The 24,095-nt window shown below is 39.7% G+C and overlaps 2 protein-coding genes across 3 annotated transcripts; one reads left to right on the top strand and one right to left on the bottom strand.

Annotated features, from left to right (window-relative positions):
- Nucleotides 1-625: 625 nt before the first annotated feature.
- Nucleotides 626-9,008, bottom strand: LOC115354142 (heterogeneous nuclear ribonucleoprotein Q-like). 2 transcript variants are annotated; one of them, XM_030044337.1, is made up of 12 exons: nucleotides 7,437-7,593; nucleotides 6,926-7,085; nucleotides 5,744-5,862; nucleotides 5,317-5,424; nucleotides 5,045-5,158; nucleotides 4,493-4,669; nucleotides 4,149-4,284; nucleotides 2,500-2,705; nucleotides 1,957-2,106; nucleotides 1,722-1,843; nucleotides 1,298-1,623; nucleotides 626-784 (listed from the first exon to the last, which is right to left on the bottom strand). In XM_030044337.1, exons 1-12 carry the CDS (start codon nucleotides 7,458-7,460, stop codon nucleotides 756-758), a joined length of 1,671 nt encoding a protein of 556 aa, XP_029900197.1. In that variant the 5' UTR covers nucleotides 7,461-7,593; the 3' UTR covers nucleotides 626-755. The 2 variants fall into 2 exon arrangements, with proteins under 2 accessions (XP_029900197.1, XP_029900198.1); XM_030044338.1 differs by lacking the exons at nucleotides 6,926-7,085; nucleotides 7,437-7,593 and adding an exon at nucleotides 8,846-9,008.
- A 12,740-nt stretch (nucleotides 9,009-21,748) lies between these two features.
- cga (glycoprotein hormones, alpha polypeptide) lies at nucleotides 21,749-23,509 on the top strand. Its single transcript, XM_030044903.1, has 4 exons — nucleotides 21,749-21,845; nucleotides 21,975-22,086; nucleotides 22,227-22,411; nucleotides 23,435-23,509. Exons 1-4 carry the CDS (start codon nucleotides 21,780-21,782, stop codon nucleotides 23,507-23,509), a joined length of 438 nt encoding a protein of 145 aa, XP_029900763.1. The 5' UTR covers nucleotides 21,749-21,779.
- Nucleotides 23,510-24,095: the final 586 nt, after the last annotated feature.

Here is a 24,095-nt window from a genome sequence, read left to right as displayed (position 1 = left end):
ACTGTTTGCAGTGTCAGAGCCGCAGCTAAAATGACTATATTACATTAAGTACATCGTTTTTTGCGCTGCTGCTCTTGTGCATATTTTGTATGGAAACAAGCCCTGCTTTCATCAATATAGTTTCCCTATTTACAGTACAGGCCGGGTAGTTTAGTCCTCTGTACTGAGGTAGTCAACCAACCCTTTAAAGACAAGTTCTGAAAAGAACCACTTTCCTGGAATGCCTGACTTATCCATGCCAGGTGGGTACACCCTAAAAACCTGCAAATGTTCTCTTTCAAACATCCAAATCAAACGATTAAGATTAACATGGATATTCCGACAATAAAAATTGCGATTAGCACAAAAATATACAATAGCATCAAGCTCCTTTGAGCCACTTCAAACCTAAGAAACTTAAAAAGTGCAAATTCTTCAATAATTATTTAAAAAATGGCATATTCGGGGACAGGGAAGGGGTAGATTGTTAGGGCAATTCATGTAGCCTGGTATGCAGGGGCGGGGTACAGGGGCTCGGGTCAAGGAGAGGCGGTGGCAAGTATTCAAAATCCTCCGGTCATCTTTTTAAGGTGGCAGCTTGAGTCAAAGAAAATAAAAAAGAAAAAAGAAATAGGGGGTGGGGGTAGGGGAGATGCTTCTTCTGTAAGGCTGGAATATCATTGGACCTTTTTGTCGTGTTTTTTTTTTTTTTTTCTGTCATCCATTGCAGCTTACGGTGTAACCCCACACAGCAAGTCAGTCTCCACTGTGACAGGTCAGGACCGCCCTCGGCCACGTTTCCCTGCTGGACCGATGACAAGACAGATAAAATTAGAACAGAATTTTAAAACTCAGACACTCTTCTCCCACACGTTACCCATCAGTCAAAAGACATACTACTGACAGTTTAATTAAATTGTCTAATATTTAGACTGACACTGGTGCTTCTGTCACTGGGACTCAGCAGAGCTTCTTGAAATGTTTATGTGATCTTTGCTGGCAAATGGAGAAGGTTGACTGGTTGCTCTGAAAGATGACACCCATGAGGGATTAGTCATGAGGCCAATAAGCAGGTGTACCTTTCCACATTTAAAGCAAGGAGTGAATATGTTTGTACGTTGTTGGTTATCATTAGCACGTTATTTTCACTGTATGGTAGGAAATCATCCACAACTTTTAGTTCCCCCAGGCCAAGCTTTTTGCTTGCCAATCACAACATCTACCTAAATGCCTTCTGTCTATGTACTCCCTTAAACTTTAAGATTTATACCTTTTCTGCAAGATGACAGCTGACAAATTCTCCTTTCACTCCATTTACCTCTGCTCGTTCCAGGGCCTCCTCGCTGGGAGAAGCCCGCTCGGCCCCTGGGTGTGACAGCACCGCGGCCTCTGGTCTGGCTGGCGCCACCACGGACTCCTCCCCTGGCTCCTCGTACTCTCCCAGACCCCTGGAAGTCCTCATAGCCATAGTATGGGTCATCGTAGCCGCCCCGGTAGTTGTGGTAATCGTATCCATAGTAATCGTAATAGTCTTCATAGCCGTAATAGTCAGGAGGGTAGGAATAGCCTCCTCGACCGCCCCGTCCTCTGACTCGTGTGGGTGGAGGCATGTGGGGAGGCCCGTAGTAATAGTAATCGTCATACCTGAGAGATGATACAGAAGTGTTACCTCCATCTGTCAACACAGCATCATACTGAATATTAATTAGGACTTAAAGCTTTCAGCTGTGTTTTCCCCCTACATTTGTGTTTTAGCGGCTTGTCTCTGGGCTTTGCGTTCTTTCCGTTTCTGGTCAGGGGGCTTGGCGAAGACAATTTCAATGTGCTCTCCCTCAAGGTCTTTCCCGTTTAGATCAGCCAGCGCCTGTAAAGATGATCAGATAACATTAAGGAATATCACTCAAACTGTCAGAGAAAAGATGTCAGAGGAAGACAAAGTGTCGGGCCAGTGACATGAAAAATAAATGTCCTCCATACCTTCACAGCACCATCTCTTTCCTCAAAGTGAATGAAGGCATAGTCTTTCAATTTCTTCACCCGCTCCAGCTTGCCAAACTGACTAAAGGCCTTTTCAAGTATCTCCTCTGTAACAGTGCTTGCTAGATTCCTCACAAACAGCACCTTCACCTGAAAATGGAAACGCTGCATTAACGATGTTGCATCAAAGGAACTTCAGTCAAAGACAAATGCCAACGACAACTGGCCAAATTCCAAAGTTCCCATCAAGTGAAGTCAGTTTTATTTGTATAGCCCAATATCTCAACCATCACTACTGGTGTTTGTGTATATTTTGTTTTTGTAGATGTGGGAGTAGTCGTAGTTGTGAAACCCAGGCTCACTCTTAGTGTTATCTCAGCATCAGCTTCATTAGGTGTTGCAGTCAAGGAATGAACCTTATTTTGATATTTACATAAAAACATGTAATATGGTGCTGGCAGTGACAACAAAAATCAATGTCAAAAAAAAAAAAACTGACTCTACCAGATAACACACCAGTAGTGACCTCTGGCCATATCTTACCTTGGCCATGACCTCTGGGTCAGGGTCCTCTATGGGATCCGCCCACTCCACGGTGACCACATTTCCCCACACCTTCACCTTGCCGCTCATCAGCCGGCGACGGGCTTGAGCTGCCGTCTTATGGTCTTCATACTCCAAGAAGCAGAAGCCCCTATTCTTCTTCTTGTCATCTGGCTGGTGGTACAATATGACATCAGTTAGGCCCTCTGTGGAAACAGGAAAACGTAGGGGAAAGGGAGAAAAGGCAGCAGGTGGTTAAGTGGATTAATTCTGGATGAATGAATGACAGTTCAGAGGGCCACCTACCATCAACAACAAGTGACATCAAGTGGCTCTGATCCCAGGCAGGGATGCAGCAAAACAGAATCAAAGGTTCTTCCAATTTTCTTAGGCACTTAAAACAGGGATGCTCTGATTTAGCAGTGGTACATTGGAATTAGCCGATATTGGCCTTGTTGACTCCATTTAGCCTATTGGCCAATTAAATGACATTCACCGGTGGCAGAGGCCAATATTTATGCATCTGCAATTTTTGTGGACTTTATTATTAAGCCTGTCAGTTAGAATATGACAAACTGGATCGAATGCACACCTACAATCAGTGTGTTCCACTACTGGGTGCTGACTACAACTGAGCGTCTTCTCTTGCTTTTACTGTTAGTCAACTAAGGGGACAGGCAGTGATTACTGAGGCATGAGACCAGTGAAAAATATGATTCTGAAATGATCCTACAGTACCAACCATTCCCCCAGTCAAGTGAGAAAAACATGCTTCACTATTTAGAGAACAAATAGAGGCACTGTTGCAGATTAAAGTTACACACAAACTGACCACCAACACCAAAAAATTGCATCTTGAGATGCGAGTCAGGCTACAAGTCAGAAATTAGGCTCAACAGAGTTGGAGATGGAACAGGGTCACAATTTCCCAAGACCCAGGTCTCACTGAGCTGTGCCCTTATCCACACTGCTGTGGGCTCCTCATTATCAGAGGTTGCATCGAGTTACATTTTTGTGCTTTATTCAGTAAAAATGAGTGTTGGGCTAAAATAAATAACTATGTTATCGTGATGTGTTCAAACATAAATTTGGCTTGGCTTTTGATTGAATGTATGCACATTCAAAGACAGAATAATGAAGGCCTAAAGACATTAAAGCAGATCAGTTAAAAAAAAAATTGGTTAAAAAAAAAAAAGGACCCTGCCAAACTATTATTTCTTAAACACTGGTATCAGCCCAGAGTTGGTGAATCCCTAACTAGAAAGTTTGATTTTATTTTTAAGAATGTTGATGAAGGGAATGGTAAATTTCTGTAAGTCTAGCAAAATTATATCAAAGTGCAGACTTAAAAGTGAAGTATGTTAAATGTCCAGTCAGATCTTAGCGGTAAGCCATCACTGTGACAAGAAGTCACTCCAGGACAGTCATGCTGTCATCATTTGGACACAGACACAAAGTGTGTCAACACACCTCATTTCACAGTTAATTATTACATGATCATCAAAGCTTCAAAAACTGCACCTTGATATAAGATAAGCAGTTGAGAATTTCTGATCTTGGGTGTAGGATAAATGCAATTCAATCGGGGTGAATTCTAAATTATTTTAAAATACATGATTGAATCTTTAGAAAGGATAAAGGTGACTCACCTGTGACTTTTGCAAATTCTTCAACAATCTGCTCTTTTGTTTTACTCTTAGGGATGGAGCCAACAAACAGTCTATTATTGGCCACAGAGATGCAAACACCAATGTGTTTGCCCGGTCGAATTTCATTGTTGTTGCACTGCGGAAAGGAGGATAGTGTGAGCAAGAAGGAGGGAGTCAAGTAAAAGCAATTAAATATATGCTATCTTGTTGTATGCTTAACTGCAAGCATCTTAAGCACAAGCTATGCTTAATTTGTTCTTTTAGATATCTCTTACTGCTTGCATTTTGTTTTACAATTCAAACAGCCATGTCTCTTTGTGGTCTTTGCTACTGAGCTGACATACCAATTTGACAGCCTCCTGCGCAGCTTCTTTAGTGCAGAAAGTTACAAAGGCATAGCCTCTGTTCAGGCCACTGAGAGGATCCATCATCAGGCGTAGGTCCCAGATGGGACCCGCTTTCTCAAACAGCGGAACCAGCTCATCTTCAAAAAGATCTCTAGGGATTTTGCCTACAAATATCTGCGGGGTTGAGAGGAGAGATTATGGTGGGCGAGCACAAGTCTTGTGATTCAAATGAGAGTGTCTGAGGTAAAGTGGGGATAAGATGCCATTTATATGAGAGGTATCCAGTCAGATCTTAGCGGTAAGCTATCAGTGTAACCAGAGTTACTACAGAATATTAAAAAAGTCATCATTTGGACACCATTTCAAAGCTAAATGCAGTTGGTCCTAGAGTTGCTCATCTCAAGTTGTCTGACTAAGTTAGTAAGTTAAGATTCATTTTAATGCAGATACCAAAGCCCTATACTTTAAAAAAATTTTTTAAAAAAGGACATTGTTGTCTCTCCACAACACTCAATAAATGGTAAGATAAAACAAAGTTAAGCACTGTACCTCTGTACCAATGGTGGGCTGTGCCCCCGAGTGGGCAGACTCTGGCGGGGGACCTCCATACTTCCTCTGGCCTGTTGTCACATCAAGTGTGTAGCCAGTCCTCTCCAGCAGAGCCTGATGATCAGAAAATGTGGTGTTAAAAAGCTACATGGCAGATAATAACATTCACTGATGAGATTATGATCAGTATTTACACTTGAAAGCATTGCGCCATTTTATATTAGCCTACATTCACATTCTGTCATATCTGTAACCACAGCATCAATTCTTACTTTGATTTTGGCCTCATCTGGTCCTTTACTGGAGTCTGACACTTTGGTCCCTTGTTTCTCTCGCTGTCTGTATGTCTTCATAACGCCACAAAGAAAGGCACTTTTGTTCTGGAAAACAAAACAAAATCAACTGAGTACTACTTGAAAAATATTCACACAATGACAACTTCATTAAGACAACTGGGCATTTTTGATTCTATAATAATAAAAAAAAAAATCTGGTCTGTTACATACACACTTGCTACATACTTGTAGATAAAGATCAGTGATTGCCAGGAACCATTATTGCGCAATCACAATCCTGTCACATGTTGCTACAGTACTTTTTTTCCTGGACTGCTTGGACAGCCATGCACATAGTATGAAGACACCAGAAATTTAAGTGCAGAGTTAAACAAGCAATACACTAAACCTGACACATGCACACCTGAACATGTGAGAGGTCGCTGTCCTTGAACTGCAAAAGGACTTGCAGAGCACCTTCCTCGTTGAACTCCTTCAGAGCCTCAATCGCTCGATCATCTAAGTCACTGTGTGACACCAAACCTGGAGGAGGGGGAAGAACACAAAAAATAGAAAAGATGAGCTGCTGACAAAATGAGAAAAACTGCATTTCTCCTTGTGTCATTTAAGCACAGGAGTGTCTATACAATATACAGGATTCAAAGAGAAGACTTGCATGCAAGTCAGCTTGCATAGCAAATTTTTGAAACTGGTGTAATGTGTCACTATAAGCTACAATTAAGAGTGAGGAGATGGATATGCCTTCTCTAATGGAGCTGTATTCAGTAGTCAGGCTTCATTTTATTCTCCAACCAACACGTTTTTGCAGAACTAATCACAACAGATGTGACAGCGTAACTTGATATGCCAGTACCCCTCTATACTGTGGCTGGGAGTTTCTAATGAGCTTGTCTGCATTCTGCTCTATGGAGGGGCCGTCACCTGTCCCAGGCAGCCACACACCAGACAGCTGCTGCCATTGTTTCTGGTTCAGCCCCATCTGGCTGAAAAGGCCAGGCCAGTACTTTTCTAGACCGACCAAACAAGTCCCAAAATGACCCCCAAATTAGCCACCCTAGCTCAGTCCTGTGGACACTTGCAGAGATCTGACCAAAGTGAGTGAGGAGTGTAGGCCTGAGCAAAATGGGGCAGAAATCCACCTGCCATTTTAGCGAGCTGGAGTTAAGCTGGAGCTGATGTTACCGGCACCATGCTTACACCTATCCATCCCGTAGTAATAAGTGAGTGAGATAAGAGGGAAAAAAGTTTTATAGTGATAGGGTGAGTGGACAGACTCATCAAGAGACTCCCTAGAAGATGCTGTACAGCAAAATTTATAAAGATAAAACACTCGCCCTGACACCAGTGTTCGTGCAAGATAATTAGCAATGCAGGCAGCAGTCATTCACTCATGTTCACACCAGTGATGTGTGATTTACTATTCTGTAGCACTGCAGTACCCATTTTGGTAGGAAACCACAAAAAGTTGCTTCAGGATCCCAATTCCCACATTCAAAAAAGTGATATAAATGACAGCACATGCAAAACTTTGGTTAACATAAAAATTTGTGTATATGAATATGCTAGGATATTCACTGTGCCTTACCTGCTATGTAAATTTCATCTAGTTTTTCAGCAACTTTCTGTGGTAAACCAGCTTCTAATAAAGTCTGGAAGTGCTCAGAATGGGTAACTGCAGCGGAGGTGTCCATTGGTTCTTCTGGACCATTTCCATTAATATGTTCTGTGGCCATGTCTCCAGAAATCTGTGTAAATGCAATGAGCCAAATTAATCCTGGGTCAAGGGCAAGACTTGGTGTGTCTTCAGGAGAGTGCAAAGTCTCAGACTGAATGGTTTGATTAATCATACCATGAATGCACAGTTAGGTCAAGGTCACATTATTTAGCACACATGATCAAAGTATAGTCAATGCTACCATATGCAAAAATAAAAAGTTAGATGTTTGAGTGGTCCTTTGCAGTCAGGAGACTTTTCACTGTCCTGACTTCAGACTTGCAGCTCTCAGCTTGCATCAGGCAATCGCTGAGACCTGTCAAATATATGAGCAGTTGACACAAATGTTTGTATATTTTGCAGAAAACCAACACAGACATACCCAACTTGGCACAGAGATCGCCATACAGTGTTACCATAGACAAGTAATTTAACTACACAAATCTGATGTTCATGTGGCGTTATTTTCCAATTCTGGTTTGTTTTGGGGTAAGAAGTTAGCGCACACGGAGCCAAGTTCACTTGCTAGCGTTAGAAGTCAGCCCTCAGCCTGTCCGCCGCTGCAGCAGACGACTGGTCTGCTCCCTAAATTACATGTTAGCTTACCTTCTCACTGCTGACTTCAGCACTGGCTAGATAGCTGATACACGTGTTCCTTCAGCGACTGAGCCCCAGTTTCCGGTGGCTGACCAGTGAGCAAGCATGTATCCTTTAGCACACTAACACTGTGACAGCAAATACTGTAACACCGGCGTAAAATCTCCGCTCTCTGGTACTCATGCCAATTTGCTCAAACAGCTACATTTTGATATATTTGTTAATGGCGATAGGGAAACCGATCCATTGTGCTGAGCAGGATTCCGACTGGTCTCCATTCACATCAATGTATCTGGCACCGCTGGCCTCACCAAAACGTGGAGTTACCTTCTGTTTTGGCCTAACTTAGCTGCACTTAGCTACTATTGGCTAACAAACGACATTTTATCAACAGTTTGCTGATCAAACTGATTTTCTTGCACAGCACATGCTTCGTCTGACGGCTTGGGGCATTTATGCAACGTTTTGAAAGTGAATTAAAAACAACGTGTACATAGCCACGTTAAAATTACTTGATTTTTTCAAATTTCCGGTAGATAAACGGCCGTGATGTTAACGTTGGATTTGGCGAAAGGGGACTGACCCGCACACGTTAAAGCTAGCTGGCTGGCTAGTTTGCACAGCTAACGTTACAGCAAACAAGCAAACTAGTGACTTACATCGGGGCAATAACATGCCTCACTTGTTTGCGTTTTCTGTGAATGCACCTGCTTTTAATATTCCTGAGAGCGATGGATCATGTGCTACAGTAAGTTAGTAAGTTTGGATCGCAAATTCTAGACAAGCTAACTGTCTTTAGCTAGCTAATGTTAGCATACAATGACAATGAGCATGTCAATTCCTTGATCTGTCAAAATAGGCTAGCGCAGGCTAGCATGCTAATTTGAACGGAATTTAAGTGAGGCCATTGTTATAACGTCATTTGTCGGTGTTGACTTAAACAAATGCCAAAGTAGGACTCATAAATTTGATCGAATCTAAAGAGGCCTTGAGAGCTAGAGGTCTAGCTAGCTAGATGCGTGGTTTGTCAACGTGCCGCCACATAGGAAGAGTCCATTTTCAAAAAGCCGGTCTGGAGAACTCGTTCCCAACCACCACCAGTTTCCACATTGTTTGAAACACCACCACACGATTCAGACTTTTAGCAATCAATTAAGCAACAATCACGTGACCAATTAGTAGCATTCGCCATACCTGCCGATGGATCACCAACTTGTATGGTGTTGATTATTTCGGAAGATAAATGTGATAATTAAAAGAGAGAAAAAGTGTAAAACTCCCGGCACTGGTCCGGCTTCAGTCATTCACTCTTGAGGATGTAAAATGGCTGCCACGTTCACGCCGCGAGTTTTGTCTCGTCGATGGGGTTTCTTGGACAGCCCTGCACGGGCTTGCCTTGTATGCATTTTACAGTAGAGCAGCACATCATCCACAGCGCTGCTCCTGCACGGCGCACACACACACACACACACACACACACACACACACACACACACACACACACACACACACACACACACACACACAGAGACACACACAGAGACACACACACATACACAGTGTCAGCTGAGACACCGGGGCGGACAAAGACTCACATGTGTGCAAGTGATGCAAAACTGGGCAAAACTACCTCAACTTGTGTGAGAAGGACTTTAGAGTCTGACATAATTATCCATGGCATAAATTCATAGTAAAAAATTAAAATTGTTAGGGTCTGTAAAAAACAGAATATGCCCTCATTCCTAGGGCATAGTGTATCTGTGAGTTTAGTTTAGTTTTAGTTTAATGTATTCTTATTGCACATAATAATAATTATAAAAAATGCATAATACAAAATGATACAAATTACACATCAAGTAAAGAGATTGGTAAGAAAAAGCAATAAGAAGAAAGAGCCCTTATGATTTTTTTTTTTTTTTTTTCAAAAAAATCATAAGGGCCAGTCCAGTGACCCTCCAAAAATGGAACATACTAAGATAAAAGTTATTCCGAACAAATACATGAAAAATCTAAGGAAAAAACATAATAACTAAGATGTTACAAGTGTCCAGGAAAGGTGACTATATTACAAGTGCAGTGAATATATTAAGACAGGGAGAGTAGTTAGGATTTTGCATTGCTTAATTCCCCCAGAAATAAAAGTATAGTTCGTTTCTTAAATGAATCCAGGCTGGTGGAATGTGATAAGCGGTTCCTTATAACTTTGTCGTACTTAATGCTATTTTTTAGAACACCCATCCCAAAAAATCTCATTGGATAGAGCTCTACATCCTAAAAATGAGGCCTAGTACCTTAGGATTACTATAGCTCTAACTCCTAAGACTTGGAGCACAATTCAGCAGTGACTTTCACACAGGATGTATTGGAAAACATTGCACATATTCATCATCTACTGTACCTTATAGACGCAGTAGGCCTATATTTTCATCAGTCCAGCTGGATAAATGTCTGGGATCATGTATGGGATATTTGGGGGAGAATTATTCCAACTCCAGTCCAGCTTTTTGCACAGGCATCAGGACAGCAGAGCCTACTTTTGGGTAGTTTTAATATTAAAATTTTACAAGTTTTCTGATTATGGAGTGGTCATATCAATATGATTTCATCTGAATTCAGAACAGTGTAAGAAAGTTACAGAATGAGTGTTTTTAAGTAAACTTTTGTCCAGTTTTGTGCCAAATTCTCTGAGAGGTCAAACAAAGTCTTAAATACATGTTAATATCCAAATGTATAGCTGTGTGAGGCCTTGAGAGGAAAATGTTTGGGAGTCCCTATCTGTTCTAACAAAAATGTTTGCAGTGAGCTTGACAGTAAGGTAGGAAGGACAATGCCGCTTTTGACCACACTGTGTCACTCTCCTCTTGGATTTAAGACCAGTCTGCACCATGAACAAAGGAGCTCTGACTGTGTGTAAGAATGTGAATACACGGAGTATTGCAGCTCTGTTTTGATATGATACAGCGGATACAATTTCATCATCCATCAGCAAACAAGAGCAGATTTCATTCACACCTGAATCTCTCGGCTGAACTATCAGTGACCCCCTGCACACTTAATTAGCTTCAACAACTTTGTGCTTTTAACCATCGCGCATTCAAGTCTTTATCTAAAAGTTGGACATCAGAAGTGTTTCCACACAGATTTGGTGCAGGCCCATTTGAGGGATCAGATCCTCAGGGCCAGAATAGAGTCAGTTTCCAAATCAGAGCAGCTTGAGTTGCTCTCAGGGCGACTATGCTACTAGAGGTTTATATATTTGTACTCAGCAAATAAAAGTGCATCACATATTTCATTGACATGCATGGAGTTGTTTGTAAGCAGACAAGATTCCTAACAATAAGATGAGAATGAAAAATATCCTGCTGTTAATTTAAATTTCATGAGCCTACATTTCGCTGCAGTGCATTTCAGAGGGAAATGCTGGACTTTTTACCCATGGTGGCTGTACGTACTAGTTACAGTGATAACCTCTGAAGCAGAATGCATTGTTAGAGTCTGAACAACCTAACAGTATATTGAGTAGTAAGACCTAGTGCCACCTGGAGCACCAAAATACTGCCTACATGTTAATGCATCAATAATTGAAGTCTCTGAAAGGTACAGTTCTTCAAAATGAGTGCTTTGATTTGTGTTTCCCCAATGTGGGCTGGCTGTAGCCTGTGTGTTTACCTTTACTGCTGGCTGTTCCTCTGTCATTTCATATTAATGTTTTCAAGCGAGGCATTGGCTGACTTCATAGAAAAATGTGTTATCTGTTATCTAACTGGAAATAGGAAATGGATAGAATCAGGCTTACTTCATAAGTAGGGATGAACAATGGAATTCTTTCAGTTTCGTTAGATATGGTTTAATAAATATTTCACGGACTTAACAGAAATTCATTATTTTAAATAGACTCTGATCTAATCTAAAGTCAGATTGAAATTCAGAAAAAATATATTAATTGTTTCATTGTTAATCCGAGGTATGTTACCTTTGACATAGACTTTAATTTGGGTTCTTATATTCTAGTTCCCCATATCATTTGTGTCTTGCTCAGAGTATCATAATACATGCTTAAAGTGGGGATATCTTTTATTGGGCTTGTTCAACTCCTGATACTGTTTAAAAATATATAAGTAATTCTCACTGAACTAAACTACATCTTGAGAATAATTTACCTAGACTGTAGCCTGAGACACAGTGAACTTGCACAGGGCAAATTGCAGAATGAATGTGAGCCACTGAGAGCAGAGTATGTTAAACGGTAGAGAGTCACCACATCATACAACACCTCTGTGTCTTCCAGTCTGTCTCTGGCTGTGGTGTCAGTGGGTGTTACTTGTGTCCCTTCCCAGACACTGTAGTTCCTGCCTGCCTCCCACATCCACACACCTGTGTGTGTGTGTGTGTCCATCTGCAGCCTGCTGCTTGTACAAAACATGCCCCACTGTACAACACACACCCATGCCAGTGCAAGAGCAGCCCGCCCCACTGAGGTTAAGGTTAGGGCAGCTGGTGATGGGCGTGTGTCTTGTGTAAGCACTGCAGGCTGCAGCTGGACCCTTCTCCCTGTTTGTCACCTGACCTGCCAGTCACTCTCGTGTCTGTTCCCGCCTCTACCTGCCTGCTGTCCACCTATCAGCTTCTGCCTTTCTCCCGCCCTCCCAGCTGGTCATAAACCTGCATGGCAGTTTGGCATAGAAGCCTGTATTTATATATCGTGTTACTGTCTGCTATTCTTTATAATCATGTCTGGTGTTTTGAATGAGGTTGTTTATGGAATATATATACATTTAGGTCTCTCCTCATGTTTGACAGACAGATCATGGATATTTGTACCAATATCAAGACATGTCCACAGAATAAGATGTAAACTGGTTATGTACTTTTAGCAGGAAAAATATATCGCCAGATTGCATTACTGTATATTGTTAAATAGTGCAAATTGGCATGTGGCAGCAAACAGATTATGGTAGTGTTACAGTATGTGAGGTTACACTTTTGAAATCAAGTTATTGTTTCCCTGCAGTGGCTATTCTTTATTCAGTATCTGCATAGCAGGTTTTGTACACAGTCTTGCTTGTTCTTGGGACCCACAATTCAAATTATGATTGCAGGGAGTGTGAGGCATCCTTAATAATAATACAATAATTAAATATGAAAAATCAGCTTTTTTTTCTCCATAAAATCCTAGAATTTGAACCAGCAACATTCCATTGACTTTCAGGTAAGCAGGTGACTACAGCCACTGCAAGGTAAAGGTGAAGTAGAAATGATGTCTTAAAGTTAAAATGTCATATCCTTAACCTAGATAAAAACCGCCACCACTGCAGAGCGCAGCATCGATCCAAAAATATGCACAAGAGGAAGGGAGGCAGAGAGAAAGACAAGACCTTACATTTTTCCCACAGAGGACATGTGAATTTGTGCAGTGACAGTGTCAGCTGCGACATCACTTCTGAGAAAGCCTCTGGAACAAAGTTGGCATCAGCTTTTTGACAGTTTCATACTTTTTTATCCCTGCTGATGTTCAGGCTTACCTGTCCCATGACCTTCACATCCTCTGATAAAGGGCCTGAGTGGTAAAGCTCCTTGTTCAGTCCGTGATGAATTTCAATAATGGCCATCCATCCTGCCATACCTTTCAGGCCCTGCTGGTAGATCACAAATTAGTCATGATTTCATCAAAATATTAGGCATTTTGCTGATGTGCACACAGTATGACACGCTAAAAGCTTGAAGAGCCTCTGTAATGAAATAAGATCTTGATGCTTTAAGCAAATGTTGCATTCATGAAATGACAGTGATGTACACTTAGTCTTTATTGCATTTGTCTGGATCGGAGGAATTCTCATGCCGGTACAGTACTGCACAATAATGTCATTATGTGCCATAACAAATCAACATTACTTGCTGTTTTTTAACATAAAAATCCAGTCATTCCCTTTGGATTGTTTTAAAAAATGTTATGTCTTTTAGTGAAGTTTATGTGCTGTCAGTGTACATGCAGTATATCTTCCTGTGTAATTAAATTAGTTTTTCTGCTGTGTATGTTACAGGATGTGCCAACAATAGTGCATGAGATCAGATGTTCCTAAAAATCTCAGAATGGGTGACATCCACGTTAAAAACGCTGATCAAGGTGATGGCAAAATTATCAGCGCTGTAGAAAACACCTCATTCTTTGCTTACTGACTGATTGTTAATAGTGAGGCTTAAAGGTCTCTGATTGCCCTTAAACAGTCTATGATACATGTTTAACAAAAAAAAAAAAAAGTAATTTTAATAGTAACTTTATTGATGGCTAAAATTCTTACCTTCCAATAGGATTGTCAGTCTTGTAAAATACAACATTAAGTCTCATCAAGTTTTCTTGTTACCCAAAAACCTGCAGAGCATTTCGGCACTGCTAATTTTATTGGACAGCCCAATGAATTCACAATAAAGTCTCCTGTTTAACTCCATAAAGATCTTAAAAGATTGTTGCAAAATGCAGTTGATTTGATTTGTCACTTCTCATAATAATCTTGCTTGTCTATTTAAAAAATGGTTATGTTTTATTAATTACTATGAAACATAGCTTGATTTAAAAGGGTTTTTGGTTCACCTGTAAGGTAAATGTAGTTGTAGGGTAACATGTATATAGTGCTTCAGGGATTAAACAGAACCATGTTATTGGTATTTCTTCTACAGTTGCATGCATGCACATACAACGACAGAAGCAGAGACAGATACACACATGTTGCCTAGATGTCTAGCAATCATGCATCTCATCCATAATGTGAAATATGTGAGATATTTCTCTTTGAAAATGAATAGAAAGCCTTTAACCATGTGGATTGCAGCTCAGATGACCTGGACAGACACAGATCATGAGAATAAGGATATTATTATCCCTCCTTGCTCATGGGGCCCTGAGGATACACTGATTAATCTGCACAATGATATAGAAGCATGCTGTTCAGACCCATTGGGGGACAGCTCACATCTCACTGCAAGTGACTATATTCAACTCTGCAGAAGGATATTTACTGAGGTGACTCCAATTAAGTTCATCAGGTGCCATCTGGGACTGGACCTTTCTAACAACCCCTTTAATCAGTGACTCAAGAGGAATGTGTTTTTTTTTTTTTTTTTTTTTAAATAACTCTCATTATTGTGGCAAAAAGGACTCAAGTCCATCATAGTGATATTACCAGCAGGAAAAATCCAACAGGAGCAACTGGCAAAGAGAGCACATCCTTTATTCTTTCTTTTGTGAGATCCCAAGAGTCTCCAGTCCAAAAGACTTACAAGTCTTTGGAGCACATTTTTAGTGCTTACACGTTGTTGGCACTTTTCCCAATATAAGAAAACACAAAGAGCAGAGATATTTCCGGTAATAACAATGAGGAGATGTCGTGAATGATGAAAGAAAGCCTGCAACATGACTCAAGCTACTGCCGCAGGAAAGAACTTGTCCAATACAGTGCAAATATGATTTGTGACTGTTCATGTAGATACTGAACTGGATGAAGTGTCCTCAAAATATTCCATGGTTGTCTATAGTTCTCCCTCACTGCACTTGACTTAGGCTGGATTTGGATACAACTAAGCACTTGCCTTTCTCAGCCTTCACTCTCTCTCTCTCTCTCGCTCTCTCTCTGTCTCTCTTGCTTGCTCGCTCAACCCAATACATACAGACATGCCTATGATCTGAAACTAATAACTTGGGGATTACAGAGGTGGAGCTGATGCACAGACTCAAACCTGGCACGATCATTTAACACACAGAGATGCTTGATTAATTGGAGGGATCCATTACAGCATCCAGGTATGTTTTACTTTATATGCTTGTAAATTTTAGATGTAAATTTAAATGGAAGCACCATTCAGTTCACACATTCATATCAGGTACAGTCTATATACATTTCTTTGGTTGTGGCTTTGGGAAAGAGAAAGTTTATGTTCTTTCTTTGGATTGCCCTAAATCAAAATGACTACTGTTCCCCATCAATCTGCCAGTTACTGTTTCATAGTAACATTTTTCTTTATTGTACTGTCATGATATTTTCTCATAATATAAACTGGGCAATGGTAATGTTTCATTTGTTTGTTATATCAAATCTTGTCCACTTTCGTATAAAGTAGCAACATAACTGCTTTCAGATTTGATAGTATTATTATGACATATTTATACATATGTAGAACCATAAATGCCACAACATGGTTTTGATAATAGCTCTGCAATTAATTAGTCAATAATTCTGTGAAAGTTGTTACATTTAAAGAGGAGTGGGAGGTACATTGTTTTCATTAGTTTATCAGGTAGATTAACATACACAGGGGCGTGAGAGAAGATAAGACCTACTGTATGTACGTGTGAAAGGTGGCCTGACCGGAAGAATGCAGGGTTAATTCTGCCTGTGTTAGATGATGATTTAATCAGTCCAGCATGCACGTAAACTCAAAAAAGGCACTGGTCTGTTGATGCTTTCATGTAGCCAGAATGCAGGATAGAGCCACACATTCAGGCTCAGAGCATGACCTTTTGGACAGGAGTTTTGAGCCTGGCTTGGGGCTGAAAAAGCATAACATTAATTTTGAATTGACACCAGCAAATCCCCAACCTTTACAGATACAGGGCATTTAAATCGTTGCGACAATTGGTGGGAAATTTTTAGGAAAAGATTATCCAGAATTTTAGGAATATTTCCAGCACATGTTGGCAAATTTGAAAGGGATCTTTTCTGATTCAATCAATCAATCAGCGAACCAATTTATTAGTCTATCAGTTCATTTCTGTTAATCAAATGTGTTTGTTTTGGACACTGAGACCACAAGCAGATTACTGTTCATTTATCTGACGGCTCTGCAGGGAACATACCTGAAACTCAGATATTCAAGTTAAAAACCATGAATTGGTTTTAAAATGGATTATATGATCAGTTTAAAGGTCAAGATTTTAAAGCACATATTCTATAAACTTTCAGGACTTAGCTGGAACTAGCTGCATAATTTGTGATTCTGAATTGTTGCTACCATAAACAAACCCTCTTTCACCATTAACACTCTAATGATAATTGTCTTTGCCTCTGGAGCAAGTCAGCTTCCACAGACTAAAATAATTGCAAAAGGGGAATCTATGGTTGCTTTTGTCCGTAAGAACAAAATAGACAGTGGTCCAGGAGGCCTTTGGCAAAATCATATTTGCATAGATAAAGATCACCAAGCCTTTCAGAGACACCCAGGGTTTTTATTTACATTAATTGTCATAATTGCTCTAGAATTATGATTATAAGGCCAGGCAGAGGAGTTGAGAGTATAGTTGAATATGGGATCATCTTGGATCCTGGCTATCTAACCTGACAGTGTGTTCAAAACTGTGTCCATGCTCAAGTAAAGTAAGTGCAGTGTTGTTAAATGACTTCCACAACCCATATGAAATACAAGAAATATCATAGCTTTATATTTACCCCGTTTTAGGTTTGTGTCTGACACGCCCCTCCTCTTCATTTGTGATTGTACACCATGTTGTGAAACCACAACCCCAACTGCGGCCTCTGATGACCAGCAGAGGTGTAAACTCATTCAGCCTGTAGCACGAAGCCATGAATACGCCCACTGAGCCAAAGGCTGTGAACTCCATTGACTTGTCCCTAAATCATAGACCTCTTATGCCACCGTGTGGAGAGACTGACTCTGTATGCTCTCATCAGTGGTAGCAAAATGCTTTGGCTGCTTAAAATCCATGCATAGCTTTTGTTTTCACTTTCACTTAATATTTTCCTCATCATTCAATTTTATTCCCTGTCTGATATGTCTAATATAACGGTGGTGGCAGAATTGTACCGGCAAAATATTAGCTCAATGAAATGGTTACAGTTGTTTCTGTCCAAATAAATTTGTACTTTAATTTTGAGAAACTAAGAAACAACTAAACTAAAAATGTCTTTTAACAGGCGCTGCAAAAAGGATTTTGTAACATGAGACCATAAATGAAGTTCACTGGACCTGGACTAAAACTGTGGAGGAGGAGTGGAGGAGTACTGGTGTTGATTTAAACCATAAAAAAGTCAAAAGAAGACCTCAATGTGGGGAGAGATATTGTTATTTTCCTCAGCATTATCACTCTCTTCCCTGCTAGTGTTCCTCACCATAATAAAACTTGGTGATGCCACTCTGACAGACTCACCACAGAGCAGTGGCTTCTGAGTTTTATATGGTGTAGACATGACCTGCTGCACCTGTTCCATTCTGCGTCTGTGTGCCATCTCCCTGGAAAGGCACTGGGCCATCACCAGTGCCGTGGTATATTCACACAACAGGACAGTACAGTGGAGAGTCATCATTATTACAGTCATCTGGACAATCCCCGTCCTGGAAGCTTGTCCTCTGCACTGAAAGTGACAGTGTTGACGCTCTAGTTCCTGAAAATATATCCTACCAGTGTTTCATCAGGGAAGACCATGCAGGCTACATCCCTATGGCCCTCATCCTAATCCTCTACTACAGAACGTTTATAGCAGCCAGAGCGATGTACCATAAAAGAAGAGAGCCTGAAGCATTATGGAATAAGAAAACACCGCACAGAAGCAATAAATGCAGAACAAATTCCACTAAGCATGAGTCTGAGCTTGCTGCTTTGCCATCTAACACAGAACTTAAACTCAGCACTCCTGGTTTTGTAGACCAGAAGGAGAAAGGAACAGAGAGTTCAGATCTGTGCATCAGACAGAGGAAACCTGCACGTGTCCTAGGACTAATCCTGGGTGATTTCATCATCTGCTTGTTGCCTTTTTTTGTCCATGAACTACTGCTGGGCTTTAACATGCTGCAGCCCTCCTCTCAGGTGTCAGTTTGCTCAGAGATCCTCACCTGGCCGGGATATGCCAACTCACTCATCAGTCGGCTTCTTTACACTGTTTTTAATGAAGGTTTCAAGAAGTGTTGCTCATTGCTCAGCTGCAGAAACTGCAATTAAGCGTGAGCTCATCTCAGAGGCCCAGAGGGGAAAAAATAGTATATAATATAGTATATAACAATAAATATATATATATCTTTCATTTGACATGAGCAGACATAAATTTACTCAAAATATTACTTGTACATATTCCTTATTTCAGTTGATCTCATAAGAAGTTTTGATGCTTAAAATTATTCCCTAATAAAGATGAATTTGCAGTCAAATAACATTACTGTGTGTACATTATAGAGGATTGACAAGTGAGTTCTGAATTTCAGTAAAAGTATATTTGTAGTATGAATACAACCATATCTCTTCTCTTCACAGCTTTCATTCAGAATGATTATTATTAACAAATAGAAACTGTAACAACTGTAACATTATTCTAAAATTTGATATTTAATTTACCAAATAGTCTAAAGCCCTATGCTGAACTGTGAAAAGAAAATGGCACAAATATTATCGTGCAAGCCAGAGAGCTTTTAAATCTCAGAGGTTTAATATCTCATCCTCCATGCTTATTGACTTAGAGTCTTGTGCCATGGCTTAATCACCAACACAACCAAGGACACAAGACAGGGGCACTTCAGTAAACAGAAAGATGAAATAGAAAAGAAATTCATATTCATCCCTGACATTTTGAATGTTGGAGGTGGACAGATGGAGACACTTGGACAATGATCAAATATCTGTCCATTTATTCATAAATTCATCCATCTGTCCATCCAGCAAGTTTTTAGGAGCAATGCCACTGAAAGAATATGAGTTTTGTGTCAGATTTTGAGTGTATTTGTTGCTTAATTTAATAAATTCTTTACTTTTAAAATTAACATGCCAAACAAGTAAAGGGATGCTGTTATGAAGCTCAAAACACAGCAACAATGATAATTTTGCTCATTAAGCTAATAATGTAATTGCATGAATATGTAGCATGTTTAGATGAAATTTCTAGACTGATGAAAAATTATTGAAATTTATTCTTTCATTTTGTCCTTGGTGACACAGTGAATATCTATTCATTAACTCAAGGTAGGACTGCATCAGAAGCCGATGGTGTCTCAGGAATTCCAGGCATCCCTTTCTTTTGAAGATTAGTTAAAATCATAAATGACTTTTTCCATCAGACTGATAGTAAAAGGTCAAATTTGCAACCAAATTACATTTGTAGTATTTGCTTCACACTGACGTAAAGAGCATCTAATTTGTGGTGAATGTACGTAATTGACTGGGGTGGATCAAAAAGGGCTACAGGATTCTGCAAGATTCAGCACTTCATATCTGTGAGGCAGTGTGTAAGAAAGATTAGGCTGTTATATATAACTGTGTGTCATTGACATATCAGTGAAAACTCTTTTGTTGCACAAGTGGAAGTATGTAATAGGCATAGGGCATGCATTATGATATCGGCACATCATCGGTATCGATCAATATTGGCTTTAAAATTTAAGAATTGTATTGGTCTGAAATTAAAAATTTTGCCAATATGACATGCCCATATGTGAAATGGGACAAATTTGTCCTGGTTGTGGCTGTTGTCAGGATTGTCTCCAGGAGAGCATCATCCAACCCTGTTTAAGTAAGATGAATCTTAAAGTTTTGTTTGAAAGAACATGTTATATAAAAATAAATATGGCATGTTGTACGTAACCTAAGTTGAACTAGTGTGCTTATTTTGCCCCGTGAATGTGCACACATGTGTAAAGCATTATATTTCATGTCTGTGTCTGCCAGTGGGCCATCATGATAAGAGTAGGCATAAGAGTTGGAAAATATTGGCCTGTCAGATACCTGCAAAAAATCCAACATCATGCATCCCTAAAATGGCAAATAAGATAGGGCCCGAAAGTGAACCCTGCGGGACTCCACAAAGAATAACTTCTGAGGATAAGTTTCCCGTGGTGCCTGAAAACACTGTACTGGAACCAGTGAAGTGGCATGTCCCTGAGACCAATCCAGTTTCTCAAATGAGCAAATACATTTTATGGTAGTGGCACCCAACTATGGAGGACCAAGAGTAAGCAGGTTTTCTTTTAAGTCAGTCGCTCCAGCTCTGTTTGAAGATGTGTTAAAGAATGAAATCTGCTGATATAGTGTTGATTGGAAGAAAAAATCAGAAAAAAGCAATGGCAGAAAGTCTTGCAACATTTCACAGCATCTGCCACTAAAGCAATTTCAGGTGAGGTGCTCCAAAAACATTTTCAAATATAGAATTTTGAGTCATGGAACACATGAGGTTTGATTTATAACAGCTTTCTGTAAAACATTTAATCAAAAGGGCAGTTTGAAGTTGGACGAGCAGTAAGCTGTACAGAAGGAAAGGATCTGTGTATGTTTGAAAATGGAAAGAAAATACTAGTGGCCGAAGAGCTGATAAAAATAAAATGCTTGCACTGACTAAGCTGAATACCTTTTGAAGATGGGGACAACATCAAGGGGACATGTGGTGTGAGAAACAGTTTTTTTTTTTTTTTAGTTTACCTTTTGAAAGTGAATGTCAAACAGTCTCTTCTTAACCATTTGCAACAGCAGAGTTTCCATCACTGACCCTGGGCAACATGTTAAATCTTACATCCTCTGCTTATTGAATATTAAAGAGCATTAAGACCATTAAAAAAAATCATCACAATTTTCTGGAGAGGCCTCACTACAGACATTAAAGAACTGCTCACAACTGAGTCAACAAGACTGAAAAGGACAGTACAATTATGACAATTCTTTGAAATATGGTCAAAGAAATAAGCCTTTGACCATATTTCTCTTGTATTCCTCTGCTATTTCAGTCAGGTATTTAATAATCTTGGTAATTTTCATAATTCAGAATTATGATTATAACACATCATTGCAAGCACACATGATCTGACTTCATGGAAACAAAAGATCACCACCTAGTGACCGTCCTACAATCCCGGCACCCACTGTCCCCTTGCCATGACGTGGTAAATAATAATAACAGTCCTCAGTTACCAAGTAACAACAACCCAGGGATTAAAAGCAGCATTCATAGTCAGGGAGGAAGGATGATGGGAGTGTGTTTTGACTTTCCATGTGCATCTTTTTTTCTCTCTCTCCCTCTTTCTCTCAAATGATTATGAGAGAGGTAGCTAAGTGGCCAATGAGTCAGTGAGATTACTGATAAGGTTGATGGGTTTTTATCTAATCCAGGCAGCATGTATTGACTGAGGGACACTGGTATAAAATGGCATGGATTCAAGCAGTTGGGTCTTCAATAAAAAGGCTTCCTGCACAGCACAGAGGCACAAAGACGGGGTAACTATCTTTCAGCATGGTATGAACTGTATCTATGTTTTGTTCCTGTACAAAGTTATGATTGCAGATTTTTTTTTCATGTTAGTAACCATTTTGATCACTTGTTTTCTTCTCTCTTTATATTGTTAGGTAATCCCTACAACCATGACGGGCTCAGTAAAATCAACTGTTCTGCCTCTTCTTCTGTTGTCCTTTCTTCTTTACATTGCTGATTCTTACCCCAACAGCGATATGTCAAACAGTAAGATATGTTTCTACATCAGATTTTAGTGTGGTTGATTCGCAAATATTTACTGCTAGCACTGTTGCACTAAATGTCCATGTTCTTGAGGAGTTCCAGATTCTGTTTTTTTAAACTTCTGCCCTTAATTTGCTCTCCAGTGGGCTGTGAGGAATGCACACTGAGAAAGAACAGCCTTTTCTCAATGGAGCGTCCAGTCTACCAGTGCATGGGCTGCTGCTTCTCCAGAGCCTACCCTACACCTCTCAAGTCCAAGAAGACAATGACAATCCCAAAGAACATCACCTCAGAGGCCACGTGCTGTGTTGCAAAGCACAGCTATGAGGTACAGTCACACTCAAACACACAGCAGCGCTCTCTTTACATATTGTGTCTATATAGGTTACATGGAGATTAAAATAAGCCTTCAAAATATCTTGGGGAAAATGGCATTTGAAGCTATGGGCTTTATTGTGAGGCTAAAGCCTTTCCCGTTTCCCTTCATTCAAGGCAGACAAAGAAAGGTACATTAGTCTGAAACAAAATACTCTAGCTGGTTAATAGTGCGGGACAGGGTTGCTATCTTGTGGCATTTTCATTAGTTTTTATTTTTGTATTTCCAAGTTATATTTCAAATTCCCACAAGAAGAAACAAGAATCAAGCAACAGGTGTTGTTCAATGTAAAAAAAAAAAAAATCACGACTTAATTTTCAGTTTACGAACATTTTTCAATTTCCAATCAGTGAAAATAGTCAAAACTTTTAATTTCATTTCTTATCCTGTACATAAAAAGGTTAAAAAAATGTTCCTCATATATTTTAGTTTACGTAAGTTACTTTTGCAGACAATTAAGATAGTTATATTTCAGTTTTGGCTTTTACGCAGTCTCATTTTCATTGGTTTATGAAAGTGTGTTTTTTTTTTAATTATTTGATCTTTTTTTAATTTTTATTTCACCATCTTGTTTCATCTTAGTTTCCGATAACCTTGATAGGGAAAAAAGAGATAATTTTGCAGGGTACTGTAGTGCAATAGCCTACAAAAATAAAGTTTTTAGTTACAAGAAAAAATATTTTGCAGCGTAATAATGTGATTTTGTAATGTAATGATGCTACCTGATGAAAAAATGTAAACCATAACGCCACATTTTCTTAGTTTTTTGCTTTTTTGTTGTTATTCAGTAGCACTATAGAGATGATACCATATCTTTTCTTTTCTCGTACTATTGGATATGTCAATTGTTTTGTTTTGTTTTTTTTGTTTGTTTTTTTGCTTTTGGCCTTTTTAAACCATATTTTTTTTTTGTTTGTTTGTTCATTTTTTTTAACCTTCACTTTTTTCCCTCCTCTCCATCCTTTCCTCTTTCAGATGGAAGTTGCGGGCATAAAGGTCAGGAACCACACAGACTGCCACTGCAGCACCTGTTACTTTCACAAGCAATAAACGCTGGGAACTGAAGAGCCATCCTGTGACACTCTCCTAGAAGAAAGCTTGGCAACAAATAGTGTTTGTTACACTGTGCACAAGCTCTTGTCTGTTTTACATATTTATCTCCTCGTGCTGCCAAAACTTCCTGAAATATGTATTTTATTTTATTTTTTTTTGGTAGTGGCCATATGTTTGTAAAGATGTGTAACTGCTGTGTTGATAGATGCATGGGCTCCTTTGTAGATTGAAAACACATTAAAACGTGCACACACATTCTGCGTTTTCATTTGTCTTACATCAGCGTGTGTGTGTGTGTGTGTGTGTGTCTTTTGTTTGGTGCTAGTGCGTGGGTGTGTGAGGGTGTTTGTGTGGGTGTTTTATAACATGAAGCAAGAATTACCAAGATTTTACCAGGTCACAAGGTTGTACAGGCTTACATCATCATTTATTTCCCAGTCATAATTACCAGCCTGTATCTGTTTCAAGTAGCCTAGGCTACTAGAAATGAATCCGTCAGTGAATATGGACATGTCATATTGCAGAGATAAGATGCATAAGATTTCCCATCTCACAAAAAGTCAACAAACATATATAATATATT

Source organism: Myripristis murdjan, chromosome 22, assembly GCF_902150065.1.
Source record: "Myripristis murdjan chromosome 22, fMyrMur1.1, whole genome shotgun sequence".
NCBI classification, from domain to species: Eukaryota; Metazoa; Chordata; class Actinopteri; order Holocentriformes; family Holocentridae; genus Myripristis; species Myripristis murdjan.
The sequence above is the reverse complement of the archived record's forward strand: the minus strand, read 5'-3'. Positions and strand labels throughout refer to the sequence as shown.